Raw genomic sequence first — 17,893 nt, 5'->3', positions numbered from 1 at the left:
TCCTAGTTACTCAAGGCTGAGATCTGAGAATTGCAATTCAGAGCCACCCTAAGCAGGGAAGTCTGTGAGACTCATTTCTAATTAACCGTCAAAAATCCAGAAGTGGAGCTGTGCCTCAGGTAGTAGAGCATTAGACATGAGCAAAAAGCTCAAAGACATGGGGCTGAGAAGCTGGCTCAGTGGTAGAGCGCTTGCCTTGCATGCCTGAGGCCCTGGGTTCGATTCCTCAGCACCACATAAGCAAAACGAAAAACGCTGTGGCTCAAGTGGTAGAGTGCTAGCCTCGAGCTAAAGAACTGAGGGACAGTGCCCAGGCCCAGAGTTCAGGCCCCACGACCGGACCCCCCCCCCCCCGAAAAAAAAAAAAAAAAAAGCTCTAAGACAGCACCTAGGCCCTTAGGTCAAGCCCCAGGATTGGCACCAAAAAAATTACATTTGTCTATAGACGATAGGCACTATTCCAGGCTCTTGGAAGTCTCATTGAAAAGATAGGACAATGTATGATAAAAGGAAAGGAAAGGGAAGGAAAAAGCAAAGGGGGAAGCAAGGAGGAACGTATGTCTATTGAACCAAGTACACACTCTGAAAAACAGAAAGGGGTGTGTAGAAGAGGGCCTGTGAACATGGCTCAAGTAGTAGAATACCTAGTTAGCAAACCCCAGTACCACCATTAAATACATAAAATGAAATGAGTGATCTTCCTTTAGTGCCAAAGATTTGTTTCCCATTCTGTTTAGGTATTCTGTCTACCTTTTGTTTCCCTCACTCCTCATTTTTTTTTTTTGTCGGTCAGGGAGCTTGAACTCTGGGCCTGGGCGCTGTCCCTGAGCTCTTCAGCTCAAGGCTAGTGTTCTACCATTTGAGCCACAGTGCCATATCTGGTTTTCTGGTGGTTAATTGGAGATTAGAGTCTCATGGACTTACTTTCCTACCTGGGCTGGTTTTGAACCCTGATCCTCAGATCTCAGCCTCCTGAGTAACTGGGATTATAAGCATGAGCCACCAGCGACCAGCTCCTCCTCAGATTTAATACTGGTCTCAAGAGAGTGTAAACACAGGTGAATGAGGACAAAACTACTGTTTCATGGTTTCAGTCTGTAGGACAAGCATATGTTTTCCCTATCTTAATAAAAGTAAGTTATACCTGACTTAGATAATTGTAATTCCTGTGAACATCACCTTTATAATAACAAAAGAAAAAAGCAATTTGCTAATTATGAAAAAACTAATAATATTTAGAACATAGTAGATGTACTAGTCTTCAGTTTAAAAATGGAATTAATATACCTACTCTATACTGATAAGAACTTTAAAAAAATTTTTTTATTTTAAATTAAAAAAAATTTTTTTGGGGGTCCGGTCGTGGGGTCTGAACTCTGGGCCTGGGCGCTGTCCCTCAGCTCTTCAGCTCAAGGCTAGCGCTCTACCGCTTGAGCCACAGCGCCACTTACGGCTTTTTTTCTTTTCCCTTATGTGGTGCTGGGGAATTGAACCCAGGGCCTCATGCATGCAAGGCAAGCGCTCTACCACTGATCCACCTTCCCAGCCCTGATAAGAACTTTTAAGTCTGACTTTTATGAAAACTTCAGTACCACTGAAAATTCTCCTTTTCAATGTACTAGAAAATAAAGTACCAATGATATACATTTAAGACAGAGAGGTAAGGGCAATACAAGCTGAATGATACATCCGTCTTGGCATCCCTAATATTTTCAGCAACAACAGAGCAGAAAGTAAGAGTACCAATCCTCCTCCAGTAAATGTAGCTAGGTGATTCAGATCCTCTCAGTAAGGGTAGAAAGTAACCCAGAAGCACAGTGAAGGAAGAAAACACTTGGATGTAGTCTGTGGAGTCAAGAGAATACAGACTGACATGTCATCTAAAGAAAAAAAGGGGGCTGGGAATGCCTACCATACAGGAAGCCCTAGGTTCAACTCCTTAGTACCATATAAACAGAAAAAGCCAGAAATGGCACTGTGGCTCAAGGGGTAGAGTGCTAGCCTTGGGCAAAAGAAGCTCAGGGACATTGCCCAGACCTGAATTTAAGCCCCAGGGCTAGCATAACAAAACAAAAGAGCACAAAAAGTCAAACCTTTCTTTTCTTTGACAGAATCTTGCTATGCAGCCCAGAACTAGCCTTAAACTCTAGATCCTCTTGCCTTAGCTTCCTGAGTGCTGGGCATTACAGATATATACCATCTCATTTTGAGCTGGGAAATTTATTTTAAAAAGAGTTTAGTTAAGTTAAAATTTTAAGGACATACATAGATAATTCTAAAATGTTGAATTAATCTAATAAATTTAATTGTCTGTATTTAAATTAACATCTGAAAAGACTAAAGAATACTGAGAAGCTGTGAGTATTAGGGTTATAAGTAATGTCCATGAGAAAAGAATACTATAAAAATGCAATAAATGGGTCTGGGAAGGTGGCTCAGTGGTAGAGTGCTTGCCTCGCATGCCTGAGGCCCTGGGTTTGATTCCTCAGCACCACATAAGCAAAGAGAAAAAAGCCAGAAGTGGCGCTGTGGCTCAAGTGGTAGAGCGCTAGCCTTGAACTGAAGAGCTGAGGGACAGCGCCCAGGCCCAGAGTTCAGGCCCCACGACCAGACCCAAAAATTAAAAAAAAGTAAAAATAAAAATGCAATAGAAAAGAAAATGATAGGTTTTCTATTTTCATGGGATTAGAGAAATATGAGTTCATTTTGTTTCATCAAATTTATTTTTTTGTGTGTGAATTTACTGTGTTTGTTTTCCAAGATGATTGGTAGCTAAAATTGATGACTAGTCCACACCCATGTGTGCAGGCTTGGCAACATCTATACTCAGCATCCAATCAGAAAACAGACTAGCTGACATACCATATTTTGATAGTCTAACTCCCCATTTTGTCAATTTTCCAATTAGTGGCATTTTCATATTAATTCCATTATATTATTAAATATATAGAGAGATCAGGAGACCTTGGGATAGATGATTCATTTTTGTTTCAAGTTAAGGATTAGTCTAATTTTGCTTTCTTTAAATTCAGAAATAGAGGAGATTTTTTCTACAGACCTTGTGCCGGGAGATGTCATGGTTATTCCATTAAATGGGACAGTCATGCCTTGTGATGCAGTACTCATTAATGGTACTTGTATTGTCAATGAAAGCATGTTGACAGGTAAATAAACAACTATCACACCAGTTGCTTATGATACTAGTATTAAGTATATACTGTCTTAACTTTTCAAAATTAACTTGCCTTTTATATCCTTTGTTCATGAATATGTTGATGAATGTTGTACTAAATTATAGTACTAGTGTTGTCTACATGTCTTTGCCTTGCTCTGACTACTTTTCTGACATAAGGGAATAGTATATAGTTTATTTATTTATTTATTTTTGGGTCCGGTCGTGGGGCCTGAACTCTGGGCCTGGGTATATAGTTTAATAAGAAGAAAGAAACCCTTTGCCTAAGATAAGAATGTAGCATGTGGGCTGGGATGGTGGCTCAGTGGTAGAGTGCTTGCCTTGCATGCATGAGGCCCTGGGTTCGATTCCTCAGCACCACATAAGCAAAAAAGAAAAAAAAAGCTGGAAGTGTTGCTGTGGCTCAAGTGGTAGAGTGCTAGCCTTGAGCTGAAGAGCTAAGGGACAGCGCCCAGGCCCAGAGTTCAGGCCCCACAACTGGACCCCCCTCCCCCCAAAAAATAGCATGTTTGCTTTATTTGTTGGGTGAGAAGAAAGGTTTTATATATTTTTTAAATTGGGAGAAATACATTTAAAATATTCTAAAATAAATGAACGACAAGAGAGTAAAGCAAGCTTTTGGGGCATAGTACCAGCAGGATTGGGGAAAAGTGAATATAATCAAAGCGCTTTATATGACTGTATAAAGAGAAAAATAATTGAGTTGAAATTGTCTTAAGAAGGGGGAGGAGGGATACTGATAGGTGTGGTGAGGTTAATGGGGCTGCATTGTGTGCATGTATGAAAGAAAATGTCAACAATGAAACGTCCCCTGTACAACTAATGTATGCTAATAAAAATCTTTTATTTTTTTAAATTATGGTTCAGTAGTACAAAGGAGTTTCAATTCAACATGTAGAAACTATTAAAGGAAAAATAGACTTCAGAGTGACTTTTTTTTTTTTTTTTTTTGCTAGTCGTAGGGCTCAGAGGAGCCTGGGCGCTGTCCCTCAGCTCTTCAGCTCAAGGCTAACACACTCTACCACTTGAGCCACAGCAACACTTCCGGCTTTTTTTTTTTCCTGCTTATATGATGCTGAGGAATAGAACCCAGGGCCTCATGCATGCAAGGCGAGCACTCTACTACTCAGCCACCTTCCCAGCCCCCAGACTGACTTTTCTAAGGAACGTCATAATCTGGAAGTAGATCTTTATTTTTTAAAATCATGTGACTTATTGTCATAGTCTGGTAAGAAAATGATTACTACATAATGGATTTTGAAACTGTTAAAAGAATCATCTTAAAACACATCCATATATCCTGCACATTAACTTTATTTCATGCAAGAAATGTAAGTGCTGGGGCTGGGAAGGTGGCTGTGTGACAGTGCTGTCATACAATTCTTAGGAATAAGAGGATGGGTAATGAGGTTGTTGAATCTGCCTGATTTTCTTTGAAACTTCCACAATGCATTAATTTCTAGATGTAGACTTCGAGTCACAAACCACTTTCTGTAGTTAAGACAACTTGATGTTTCTAGGTGAACCAGTTAATAGGCAAAAAGTTTATTGATTATACTCTCCTACAGTTTTGTTAACATTGAGAATATTTCATAATGCAATAATTTTTATGTGTACTTGATATTGATTTATGCTTCGGTATAATTTTTTTTTAATAGGAGAGAGTGTTCCAGTGACAAAGACTAATTTGCCAAATCCTTCAGTGGATATAAAAGGAATGGGAGAGGAATTATACAGTCCAGAAACACATAAACGACACACTCTGTTTTGTGGGACAACTGTTATTCAGACCCGTTTTTACACTGGAGAACTTGTTAAAGCCATAGTAGTTAGGACAGGTAGAAGACATTTAATTCCTTGCATGTTTTATAATTTATGATACCCACTGGATTCTATTTGGGTAATAATTCTCTCTTTTTAAATTTTCTTTTTCTTCTTTTTTGAAAGGATTTAGTACTTCCAAAGGACAACTGGTCCGCTCTATATTGTATCCTAAACCAACTGACTTTAAACTCTACAGAGATGCTTACTTATTTCTCCTATGTCTTGTGGCAGTGGCTGGCATTGGGTTCATCTACACAATTGTCAATAGCATTTTAAATGAGGTATGTTATTAGGACTTGGGTAAGATTTGATCTTTATCACTTATGACTATTGAAAAATAGAAATGTGGCTATTGAGATGGGATCTAAATTTTTAAGCTAGCATGGTTAATTTAACTCAAATGAAACTAGTATTTATTATATTTAAAAGCACAAATATATTGGGATGCTGAAGCAGGAAGTTTAAGATCAGCCTAGACTATACATAGGAAGACTATCAGTCAAAAAAACCCAAGAAAACAGGTTCTGTTGTGCAGTATATATGTTAGTGGGGGTGTAGAGTAAAATGGAAGAGAGGGTAGATAAGGGTAAATATGGAAAGTGCAGTGAAATCTGTTTGAACTTGTTTTGACAGGGGAGGGTAAGAGAGAGTGATGGGTGAGGTTGATGGGAGTACATTGTATGCATGTGTAGAGACGTCATAATGAAAAGTCCTCCATATACTAATACTTTAAAAAATATATAAGTAGAAGGTGGATACAAGTGGCTCATGCCTGTAATCCTTGCTCCTCAGAAGGCTTAGGTACAGAGGATTAAGGTTTGAAGCCATCCTGGGCAGAAAAGTCCATGAGACTCCAAAATTATGAGCAATAAGCTAGGCCACAAGCATGGCTCCTGTGGTAGAGTACTAGCCAAGCAAGTGCAAGACCAAGTACAAATCTTAGTTCACCAGTACCAGGAAAAGAGTGTAAATATAGAATACTTGAACCCATAGTAAATAATTTTCTCTCTCTCTCTCTCTCTCTCTTTTTTTTTTTTTTGGGTCCTGTCATGGGCCTGAACTCTGGGCCTGGGCGCTGTCCCTCAGCTCTTCAGCTCAAGGCTAGCGCTCTACCACTTGAGCCACAGCGCCACTTCCGGCTTTTTTCTTTTTGCTTATGTGGTGCTGAGGAATCGAACCCAGGGTCTCATGCATACAAGGCAAGCGCTCTACCACTGAGCCACCTTCCCAGTCCCAAATAATGCTTTTGGATAGCTTTGGTTTTTTAGGTGGTAGTTTTTCTTTTTGCGACTTAAAGGAGTAAAATCACATAATGTACCAAATCTTTTTTTTTTTTTTTTTATAATTTCTGGGATAAAATATGTACCAATTAAATTAATTTTGACTATTTAATTGAAAACATCTCTAAGGGGCTGGGAAGGTGGCTCAGTGGTAGAGCGCTTGCCTTGCATGCCTGAGGCCCTGGGTTCCATTCCTCAGCACCACATAAGCAAAAAGAAAAAAAGCCGGAAGTGGCGCTGTGGCTCAAGTGGTAGAGTGCTAGCCTTGAGCTGAAGAGCTGAGGGACAGCGCCCAGGCCCAGAGTTCAGGCCCCACGACTGGACCCAAAAAATAAAAAAAAATAAAAAAGTCTCATGGACTTTAAAAAAAAGAGTGGGGGGGGGGCGCTGGGAAGGTGGCTCAGTGGTAGAGTGCTTGCCTTGCATGCATGAGGCCCTGGGTTCGATTCCTCAGCACCACATAAGCAGGGGGAAAAAAGGCCGGAAGTGGCGCTGTGGCTCAAGTGGTAGAGCGCTAGCCTTGAGCTGAAGAGCTGAGGGACAGCGCCCAGGCTGAGTTCAGGCCCCACGACCGGACCCCCCCCAAAAAAAAAAAAAAAAAAAAGAAAAGAAAACATCTCTAAGCGACCTCATTTGATTTCACTTTTGTACCTATCGGAGACTTATAGGGTACTTGAAAGAAGAGTTAGTATCCAGCCAAAGTTAGTTGCACTTGGTCTGAAGTTTGCATGTGAAGAACGTAGGGGAACTAGAGAATGAGAATAGCTTTCTTGAACTGTCAAAAGCTTTCTGTAACTTTGATTCTACAATTTGTTTGACAATTTGTTGAGTTTTCTTTTTTGAGTCTGGGGCTAGGACTTGAACTCAATACCTGACACTTCCATTCATTTGTTAGTGCTCTACCAACTGAGCCACACCTCCAACCCCATAAGGGTTGGTTGTTTCTTTTTTCTTTTCTTTTTTTTTGTTCTCTATTTAAAAAATTTCTGAAAGAAAAAATAATGGAGCTCATTAGTCTTTGTATGTAGAAATAACATGTTGATTGGTTTTCACTAAAGAAATAACCATATTCAATTGGTAAATAATGTAGAGGACTTGACATTTATTTTTGTGTCAATTATAGGTAGAAGTTGGAGAAATCATTATTGAGTCTCTTGATATTATTACAATTACTGTACCACCTGCACTTCCTGCTGCAATGACTGCTGGTATTGTATATGCTCAAAGAAGACTGAAAAATGTTGGTATTTTCTGTATCAGTCCTCAAAGGATAAATATCTGTGGACAGCTGAATCTTGTTTGTTTTGACAAGGTTGGTTTAGTTTCATAGTTAAGCTTTTAAATATTTAGTGTTTTCCTGTGGGTTTTTATGTGAACCTATTTATAAAACTCATTTTAAATGCTCTGATTTTCCTTTCTCAAACATTATATGCACCTTTTAAACTATTTTCTCAATTTTAAAAACTTCTGAATATTGCTTACTTGCTGAAATCAATTGACTAATTGTTTGTATCCAGAATTATGTTTTGTAGTAGTAACAAGTAAACCAGGCATGGTGGCGCAGACCTGTAGTCCTAGCACTTGGGAGGCTGAGTCAGGAAGATAGCTTGAGCCAACAAGTTTGAGGTCATCCTGGGCAACATAGCAAGACCCCATCTCCAAAAAAATTAAAAATGTTAAAATGTATAAGTAATAAAACCTAGTAGTAATAAGTACTAAAAGCTGTATGGTCTTTTGCCTAATTTTATAGAATAGGTTCTTAGATAATGTGTTGACTATGCTTATAAGAATGTGTGTTTAGTGTTTGCTCTGTGATGTTATTACTTGTTTCAAACCATGGTCAGTAATTTTATGGTTTTATTATCCTTTATGAAATGGACCTTGCCTCATACAAGGATTTATCCCTTCCAGAGATGAAATTAGGTTTTTTGGAAGTTTTAAGAATAAGTCTTAACAATAAGCCTATCAAACTCTGCTAGGTAACTGATAACAATTTGGTTTTTGAGCGTTTTATTACTTAAAAAATGAAAGACATATACTCTGTCAAGATTATTTTATATATCTGTTTAGAATTTTTAATTTATTCTTCTTTAGAAATTTTCTTTGGGGGAGGGTAGGCAGGAATTTGGGACCTAGAGCCTCATGCATGCCAAGTAAATATTCTACTTTTGAGCTACAGCTCCAACTTAGAATCTTCTTTCTTGTTTTGTTTTCCAGAAAGGGTCTGTTATGTAGCTAGTCTGGCCTTGAATTCATAGTAAATCTTCTGTCTCAGCTTCCCAAGTTTGGAATTGCAGACATGTGCCACCACTCTAGAATCTTTCTTAGTATAAATTTGAAATAAACACAATAGTGGGGAAAAGATAGAGATATAATCAAGTATAGTAAGTTCTTTACTCCTTACCCAGCTTTAACAGTTATTGACATTTTTGTCAAACTTATCTCAATTTGTCCTCATTATAAAGGGGGCAGCATTAGTCATTGTGTTACATCTCTAGTTATCTGATTATGTTTTATGGAAGATAAGATACTTTTTTTTTTGTCGGTCTTGGGGCTTGAACTCTGGGCTTGGGCGCTGTCCTTCAGCTCTTCAGCTCTTCAGCTCAAGGCGAGTGCTCTACCACTTGAGCTACAGCGCCACTTCCGGTTTTCTGGTGGTTTATTTGAGATAGGAGTCTCACGGTCTCTCCTGCCCGGGCTGGCTTTGAACCGAGATCCTCAGATCTCAGCCTCCTGAGTAGCTAGGATTACAGGCGTGAGCCACCAGCGCCCGGCTATGATAAGATACTTTTTAAAAGAAATAATCACAATACCTCTTAAATCACACTTGACAAAGTTAACTAATTTATAGAGTTATCTGATAACCAGTTCATATTCAGATTTTACTGCCTGTCACAAATAGTATTTCAAGTTTTTACAATTTTGTTTTTCAGTTAGAATCCTGTAATTAATCTTTAACAATTTTCTTTCTTTGCTCTTCATCTTCAATCATTTTATTGAAGAAACTGGGTCCTTTACCTCTTTTTTCTATGGACTCCCTATGACCTAATTCTGCTTGCTGTTATTTGCATTCTTTATTCATGGATAGATTTATTGATATATGTAATAATGAAAGTATATAAGTACATAATTATATTGATAAGATTCCTACATGGAGGAATGTGAGTACTGTTTTACACCGAGTTTTACATTTTAACCATATATCTTGGTTGTTCTTCTCTGGTCAGTGCCTGTAGAGCCCAGCTGTTCCTATCTTTTCTTTCCTCTCAGACTCTTACGTGTATAAAGAATAGGTTTTTGTTGTTGCTGTCTTTTTTAAAAATATAGTTCATAATAATATATGTCTTTGGATTTTTTTCTTTTTAAAGGTATTATATTTACTTGTGTATGTATATTTTTCAAATTTTAGACTGGAACTCTTACTGAAGATGGTTTAGATCTGTGGGGGATTCAACGAGTGGAAAATACGCGGTAAATATTAGCTAGGCTTTATATTTGATTAGTTAATTTTAAATATTTTAATGTATAACATTCAAACATACAAGTAGTAAATGTAACAGATAACTGTGCGTCAACCACCAAGACTATAACTTGGATTTTTTTTTTTAACCATATTCAGGTCTCCCTTCCCTTCCCTTCCTTCCTTCCTTCCTTCCTTCCTTCCTTCCTTCCTTCCTTCCTTCCTTCCTTCCTTCCTTCCTTCCTTCCTTCCTTCCTTCCTTCCTTCCTTCCTTCCTTCCTTCCTTCCTTCCTTCCTTCCTTCCTTCCTTCCTTCCTTCCTTCCTTCCTTCCTTCCTTCCTTCCTTCCTTCCTTCCTTCCTTCCTTCCTTCCTTCCTTCCTTCCTTCCTTCCTTCCTTCCTTCCTTCCTTCCTTCCTTCCTTCCTTCCTTCCTTCCTTCCTTCCTTCCTTCCTTCCTTCCTTCCTTCCTTCCTTCCTTCCTTCCTTCCTTCCTTCCTTCCTTCCTTCCTTCCTTCCTTCCTTCCTTCCTTCCTTCCTTCCTTCCTTCCTTCCTTCCTTCCTTCCTTCCTTCCTTCCTTCCTTCCTTCCTTCCTTCCTTCCTTCCTTTCTTTCTTTCTTTCCCCATCCTGGACCTTGACCTTTGGGCCTGGGTACTATCCCTGATCTTTTATGCTCAGTTTCTGATTCTGGCTTGGGTGGTTGGTTAATAATATAGCTCTGTAGATATATCTACGGATCTATACACACACGCACGCGCGCGCGCGCGTCTCCATTTGGTTGTGGGGCTTAAACTAACGGGAGGCCTGCACACTGTGCTCAAAGCTACTGCTCCCACTTTGAGCCACAGCTCCACTTCCTGTTTTCTGGTGGTTAATTGGAGATAAGAGTCTCATGGACTTTCTTGCCCAGGCTGGCTTTGAAATGTGAGCCTGAGATCTCAGCCTCTTGAGTAGCTAGGATTGCAGGCATAAGCCGGGGTCAAGATTTTTCTTTAAAACTTCTTTGTGGCTGCTTTCGGGGGAGGTATTGATTTTCTTGACTCAGTACCTCAGTAATTTCTGTGGTACCAAACAGTTATTTTTGTAATTGGAAGATTTCTAGATCATGTAGGAGCATGTTCTTGAACTCCCGTTCTATTAGGTAGAATGTAATAGTTCAGAGGTTAGATATACATATTGGACCTCCTGCATTTCCATCCTTTCTCTGTTTCTCATGGGCGGTGTAGCTTACAACAGCTATTCAGTACTCTGCTTCAGTTACCTTACCTGTAGTGGGAATAATAAAATGCCTTTCTGTAGTGTGAAGATGAAATGAGTCAGTGTATGTAAGATTCTTACAAGGGTGCTTGGTACATAGTTATTAACATTATATAGCTGTTACTTCTCTTGTACTTTGGGTAGAAAAGAGCCAAGCTTATTCTTAATCTTTTAGATCCTTGGGTAAACTTTTCCTAGTGTACTCACTTCCTTCTTGTGTAAGAGGAATTCTGTACTGCTAGTTCCACATTGGTCTGCTCCAAGGTAGAATGAAAGACCTATGTCCTTGTGGCATGCAGATGGGGTTTTCCCATCTTCCCCAGTGACCATGGTCTAAGCTTAAACTCAGACCTCTATTATTTTCCTTTTCTTTTGTTTTTGGCACTTGAAATTTTCCCTTATGGAGCTCAGTTTGGGGCTTAAAAGATTTTTTGGTTTTATTTTTTCAAGGTAGGCTCCCACTTGATTTTCTAGGCTGGAATCAAATATATGATCTGGGATTATACACATATATCCATGCCCGCAAGCTTGAAAGATCTTTTTGAAATTTCAGAATCTGAAAACAATGTGTTAGAATATTGTCCTGAAACTGAAGACTTATAAACCTAATTTGGTGTTTTCTATTTAGATTTCTTTTGCCAGAAGAAAATGTTTGTAACGAGTTGTTGGTAAAATCTCAATTTGTTGCTTGTATGGCTACTTGCCATTCACTCACAAAAATTGAAGGAGTGCTCTCTGGTGACCCACTTGACTTAAAAATGTTTGAAGCCATTGGATGGGTAAGTATAGTACTTTAAAGTATAAGTAACTCTCAGAAAGTGCAGTACAAATTAAATTGTCTCAGAATTATTACTGTTAATATTGATGTCTATTTTGTAACCATAAGACCTAATTTCTAATGTTACATCACTGAAGAAATATTTATAATTATATAGATAGTAAAGGTCTTAGTTGAATCAACTTTTAAATACATGTAGTGTAAAGTCTGACCAATTCAGACTCTTGCTTTATAAGAGAAACCAGGTGGGCTGGGAAGGTGGCTCAGTGGTAGAGCTCTTGCCTTGCATGCATGAAGCCCTGGGTTCGATTCCTCAGCACCACATAAGCAAAAAGAAAAAAGCCAGAAGTGGTACTGTGGCTCAAGTGGTAGAGCGCTAGCCTTGAGCTGAAGAGCTGAGGGACAGCGCCCAGGCCCAGAGTTCAGACCCCCATGACCGGACCCCCTTCCTCCCCCGCCCCCCAAAAAAAGATAAATCAGGCATCTACAACTTGGAACAATAAGCTGCAAATCAGATGGATGACCTTACTCTTCTGACTACTTCCTATTACATGCAAATACACACTATTTTATTTTCTTTCCACTGGTTATTTTAATTTTTAAATACTAATGTCCAGCATTTTCTATAGATCCAGCAATAATTCTTTCTTTCTTTCTTTCTTTCTTTCTTTCTTTCTTTCTTTCTTTCTTTCTTTCTTTCTTTCTTTCTTTCTTTCTTTCTTTCTTTCTTTCTTTCTTTCTTTCTTTCTTTCTTTCTTTCTTTCTTTCTTTCTTTCTTTCTTTTTTTCATGCCAGTATTGGGCTTGATTTCAGAACTTCAGCTCTCACTTTGCTTTTTTGCTCAAGGCTGTTGCTCTACCACTCGAGCCACAGCTTCACTTCTGTTTTTTTCAGTTTCATTGGAGATTAGAGTTTCAGATTTGTTTGCTCTGGCTGACTTCAGACTAGAGCCTCAGATCCTCAACCTCCTGCCAATAATTTTTAAAGTTCCCCTCTGGCTTCTAGAGTACACATTTTTACGGGAAGACATTTTTTCCCTCCTAATCTCCTTCCTACTTTTGTACCACCCACATCTGAGTGGTACTTACCTATTCAGATATGACTGTCTCATTTAATAATTTTGGGTAACTGCAGTGAGAATTTTGTGCTTGCCCATATTTGCATAATACTCTATTTTCTGTCTGCATTTGGGAAAAATATCTAGGGCCTTTGTATGTTATCAAGACTGGGATCCTGTCAATAGCCATTCTTTAGTTTCAGAGGAATAGCTGTAGATACTTTCCTCACCTGTTTACCACACTTGTTCTGAAATGCCACTCTTTATATTGGTTAGTCATATCTCTAGGGATTCCCCGGCCTTTGGTTTGAGTTGGTTAGCACAGCTATACTGTTTAATAATCTCTTTTTTTTAGGAAAAAAAAGCCAGAAGTGGCGCTGTGGCTCAAGTGGTAGAGTGCTAGCCTTGAGCTGAAGAGCTGAGGGACAACGCCCAGGCCCAGAGTTCAGGCCCCACAACCGGACCACCCCCCTCCCCCCAAAAAAAAAAAAATCTTTTTTTGGAACAGTTTCCTTTATCATATTAATTAGTCAATATGTTTTGATTTGTTCTTTGTTTTTATATTTGAAACCATCCTTTTTTTTTTTGGTGTTTTGCTAGTTTGTTTCAGTAGATTTAGTGTTTGGTGGTTGACCTTTTTTTTAAAAAATTTTTTTTTTGCCAGTCCTGGGGCTTGAACTCAGGGCCTAGGCGCACTGTCTCTGAGCTTCTTTTACTTAAGGCTAACACTACCAGTTGAGCCACAGCACCACTTCCAGCCTTTTCTGTATATGTGGCACCTAGGAATCCACCCCAGGGCTGTATGCTTTAGCCAAGTGCTCTACCACTGAGCTACCTTCCCAGCCCTTGTGTTTGACTTTTTAAAAGCATTGATACAGTATTTTTTTTTTTTTTTTTGGTCGGTTATGGGGCTTGAACTCTGGGTCTGGGTGCTGTCCCTCAGCTCTTCAGATGAAGGCTAGCATTAACACTTGAGCCACAGCACCACTTTTGGTTTTCTGGTGGTTAATTGGAGATAAGAGTCTCACAGACTTTCCTGCCTGGGCTGGCCTTGAGCCTCGATCCTGAGATCTCAGTCTCCTGAGTAGCTAGGGTTACACGCATGAGCACTGGCACCCGGCTATTTTATTTTTTTTTTTGTCACTTTTGCAGTAGTGTAGTTTGAATTCAAGATCTTCTTAGTAGGAAGGATCTCTACTACTTGAGTCATACTTCCAGCCATACTTCTTACTGGTTATTTTCTCAAGTGTAGGAAAATTTTCTATCTAAGCTGGCTTCTTCGAGTTCTCAACCTCCTGAGTAGCCAGGATTTTAGGCATATGGCTCATGCAGACACCTAGCTACCTAGCTAGCTCCTGAAAAGAGTCCTCATCTTTATATTAGTTAGGTTAGTGATGACGGATAGCTTTTTGTCAGTTAACTGTAAAAAGCCATGATGGTCCTTTTAAAAAACCAGACCAGTGAATTGAATTTTGAAGTGATGAGTTGATTGTTTTATTTCAGATTCTGGAAGAAGCAACTGAAGAAGAAACAGCACTTCATAATCGAATTATGCCCACTGTGGTTCGTCCTCCCAAACAGCTGCTTCCTGAATCTACACCTGTAGGAAACCAAGAAATGGTACAGAATCACTTAGGGTTGGAAAAATACTGTTGATGGTTTCTTACATTTAATTCTTATATGGACACCTTGCTCAAAGAGGAAGTCAAATACCTTTTACTATTGTGCAGGCTTAAATATTTTAATTGTATTTATCTGCAACTCTGTCTCAGATTATATTACATAGATTTCTTTTTAAAGTTGAGATTTAATCTTTATGCCATTACTTTTTTATTTACTTCACATGATTAGTACCTTATGATTTATATACATAATGGTCAGTCTTTTTAAATTTGTTAGAATTTCATTAAAAGAATGTATAAGACTTTTGTAAGTTTTTAAGGCAAATTTCCATTTTATTTAATTCTGTTTATTAAAAGTGAGCCTTAACTGTATAGACCAGGCTAGTCCTTGTGATTCTTCTTCTTTAGCCTCCTGAGTGCTGGCATTATGAGTATGAGCTACCACATTTAACTTTAGGAGTTTTTTTTCTTTTTTCTTTTTTAGATTCTTATTTAGCCAGCTGCCCCATTGGTTTATACCTGTAATAATAGCTACTTAAGAGGCTGTGATCTGGAGGATCTCAATTCAAAGTCAACCTGGGTAGAAAAAGTTTCAAGATTCTAGCTCTAATTAACCAGCAAAAAGTACAGCTGGATATGTGGCTTAAGTGAAAGAACACAGCTAGGTGCAAGAAAGTCAAGTTAGAGCACATGACTCTTGAGTTCAATCCTTAATACAATCACAGATTAATTAAATTTCAGTATGCTAGCATATTTGAAAATATTCAAGAACTCAGTATTTTCCTAAGGATTGAACCATAGCAGCGCTCTACCACAGAGCTAGTCCTGAGAACCTATCTTTCTAATGGAAGATGGTATATAAGGAATTTTAAATCCTGACTTTGAAATAATTAAAAGTGCCTTCCTATTTTTGAAATGTTTAAATTTTTGAATTTTTAAATTTTTTTGAACTTGAGTATATTGATGGACTTAATCTGTGCTTTTTTGTTTGTTTTTAGGAGCTGTTTGAACTTCCAGTAAGTTAAAAAGAATGTTTTATTACATAGTAGTACATTTGTTTTCATTTTTAAAGAACAATAAATGCTTTGTGCATCTTTTGAAATTATGTAGGCTATTTATGAGATAGGAATCGTTCGTCAGTTCCCATTTTCTTCTGCTTTACAACGTATGAGTGTGGTTGCAAGAGTGCTAGGGGATAAGAAAATGGATGCCTATATGAAAGGAGCCCCTGAGGTCATTGCCAGCCTTTGTAAACCTGAAACAGGTAAGAAAACAACTAGGCTTTGGGTAAAATTCTGATATTTGTATGAGCAATTTTAAAATGAAATTTACTTTTTCTTTTACCAAGTTCCAGTTGAGTTTGAGGAAGTTTTAGAAGATTACACTAAACAAGGCTTCCGTGTGATTGCTCTTGCACACAGAAAATTGGAATCAAAACTAACATGGCATAAAGTACAGAATATTAGCAGGTATGGTAGAATGGCTTTGCTTCTGTTTTTTTCAACAATGTATCATTTAAGTCCTGCACAATAAGTGCATGTGATTGGATATTTATTAAATACTGAGATTGGCAAATATTTGTATAATGTAACATTGTTTTAGAGGATTGAGGCAAAAATATTTTCCCGTTACCAAGTTTAATTTTATTCTGTTTTTACCTTTTGCCTGTTTGCTTATGTTATTGTAGTATTATTTATATTTCCTGACTACACATTGAAACTGCTTTCAGTTTGTTAAATATTTATCTAGAGCTTACTGTGTATCATGTATGTTCTTAGAAAAGTAAACAATTCTGCAGTTTCTCTCACATCATGTTACCCTTATCAGTGGTTTGATCCAAATACTAATTTGGTCACTATCATTAGTGCCTATGGTATCATAGTACCCACTATTCTCTCCCTCTGTCCCTTGCCATTTACCCCCTGCCAAATGAAAATATGGATGTTACCTTTCTTCTCACGTGTAAATATATTCAAGGATTGTAACTTTTACTGTAACTAATTTATACCTACTCTTTGAGGAGAGTGTTTTTGTTTAGGAATATTGTATGCTATCTCTAATAAAAGTATAAAATATCCCTTGTCTCACTAACAATTCTGCCTATAGAATTCTAAAAACCTCTACCTAGTTAACTGATATAGACACCTAGTTAGGAACCATAGAGATGCAATACCATTTCCTACAAAGGGTACACATTAGTCTCTTCTCTTTATAGCTTCATGTTTTGCCATTTTCCCTTAGAGACCGTTGAACAACACTGCTTGTAATTCTTGACCTGTCATATTCAGACAACCTTCTGTGCCTTTGAATAAGTTGTTCCTTCTGCCCAAAGCAAATACTCTTTTCCTATGACCTTTCTATTCTCTTTCTTCCTCTTCTTTCAACTACCAAGTCCTTTTCTGTTTCTACCTTGTAGGAGTAAATTTTAGTGTTATCTTGTAGCTTAAACCTTTATATCTTGAATATTGTACACTTCATAATTTAGAAAGAAACAAATGGAAGCTAGAAACCAGAGTCCCATAGAAAAATGGTCCAGTGCTCTTGACCTAGAAGTTTGACATTGATACAAGTTTGTGCTGTGAAGACAGTTTCATATTTGAGGGTTTTTCTTCTGTCATCAGGATTGTACTTTTAAAACTCTTTATAATACATTGTTGTAAGTTACATATTTTAAAGATTTTAGGTCTCATGTACTCAAGCACCTTTATTGTTGAATATTTATGTAGATCAATAACTCTGTCTCCCAGTTCTAGTTCCTAAGTTCAGGCTTCCTTTCCAAAATGAAAAAAAATTCTATGGTATAATTTTGGCAGCTTAATATTTCTTAAGGTTATGATTCACTGAACCGACTTCATCTCCATTGTAGTGGTGAAGTTCACAGTATTTTTACATGCATCTCTTTTATCACAGGTCTGTTTCCTCACAAGAACCTTGAAAGTAGACTTCCTGGAGTAGTGTATATACACAGGCTGGTGCATCTTGATAAATATATTGATTGTTAGTATTCTAAGCAAACATCTCTGGGTCCTGAATAGATCTGATTGTTATACTGTTAATGGCATTGATCAAGACTTGATAATGAATCCATTATAAGTATTTAATACTTAAATTGGGGTATATTTTATGAAGGATAATAAAGAACAGATTTATGCTTAGGATTTTTTTCAACATAGACTGTAAAATGAATATTCCTTAGTGCTTAAATTGTTTAATGTTTTACATACAGTTTAAAATTGTTTAGTGTTTTACATGTTTCCAAATGGTCTTTGTATTTTGTGTTTCAAAGAGCAGAGTTTTAGTAGATCAAAAATACATTTCTTGGTATTATTTTTCTAAATTTAAATTTTTGGGGATACTGAACTTGTAAATGCATACATGGTTGATTCAGCATATCAAGTGTTTCACTTTTTAATTTATAGATAT

The 17,893-nt window shown here is 37.8% G+C and overlaps 1 protein-coding gene across 4 annotated transcripts in view; it reads left to right on the top strand.

Annotated features, from left to right (window-relative positions):
- The window catches only part of Atp13a3 (ATPase 13A3), a 97,801-nt gene that overhangs the window by 46,373 nt on the left and 33,535 nt on the right, over window positions 1–17,893 (top strand). For all 4 annotated transcript variants that reach the window (XM_070029866.1, XM_070029865.1, XM_070029863.1 and 1 more), the window contains 10 exons: window positions 3,033–3,164; window positions 4,852–5,031; window positions 5,141–5,298; window positions 7,421–7,609; window positions 9,707–9,768; window positions 11,642–11,792; window positions 14,352–14,468; window positions 15,469–15,486; window positions 15,581–15,734; window positions 15,819–15,939. In XM_070029866.1, coding sequence (XP_069885967.1) covers window positions 3,033–3,164; window positions 4,852–5,031; window positions 5,141–5,298; window positions 7,421–7,609; window positions 9,707–9,768; window positions 11,642–11,792; window positions 14,352–14,468; window positions 15,469–15,486; window positions 15,581–15,734; window positions 15,819–15,939 — 1,282 coding nt within the window. The remainder of the gene's footprint in view (window positions 1–3,032; window positions 3,165–4,851; window positions 5,032–5,140; window positions 5,299–7,420; window positions 7,610–9,706; window positions 9,769–11,641; window positions 11,793–14,351; window positions 14,469–15,468; window positions 15,487–15,580; window positions 15,735–15,818; window positions 15,940–17,893) is intronic.

Source organism: Dipodomys merriami, unplaced genomic scaffold, assembly GCF_024711535.1.
Source record: "Dipodomys merriami isolate MVZ:Mamm:240054 unplaced genomic scaffold, mDipMer1.0.p SCAF_2, whole genome shotgun sequence".
NCBI classification, from domain to species: Eukaryota; Metazoa; Chordata; class Mammalia; order Rodentia; family Heteromyidae; genus Dipodomys; species Dipodomys merriami.
Note: the sequence above shows the minus strand (reverse complement) of the source record. Positions and strands in the feature narration are given on the sequence as shown.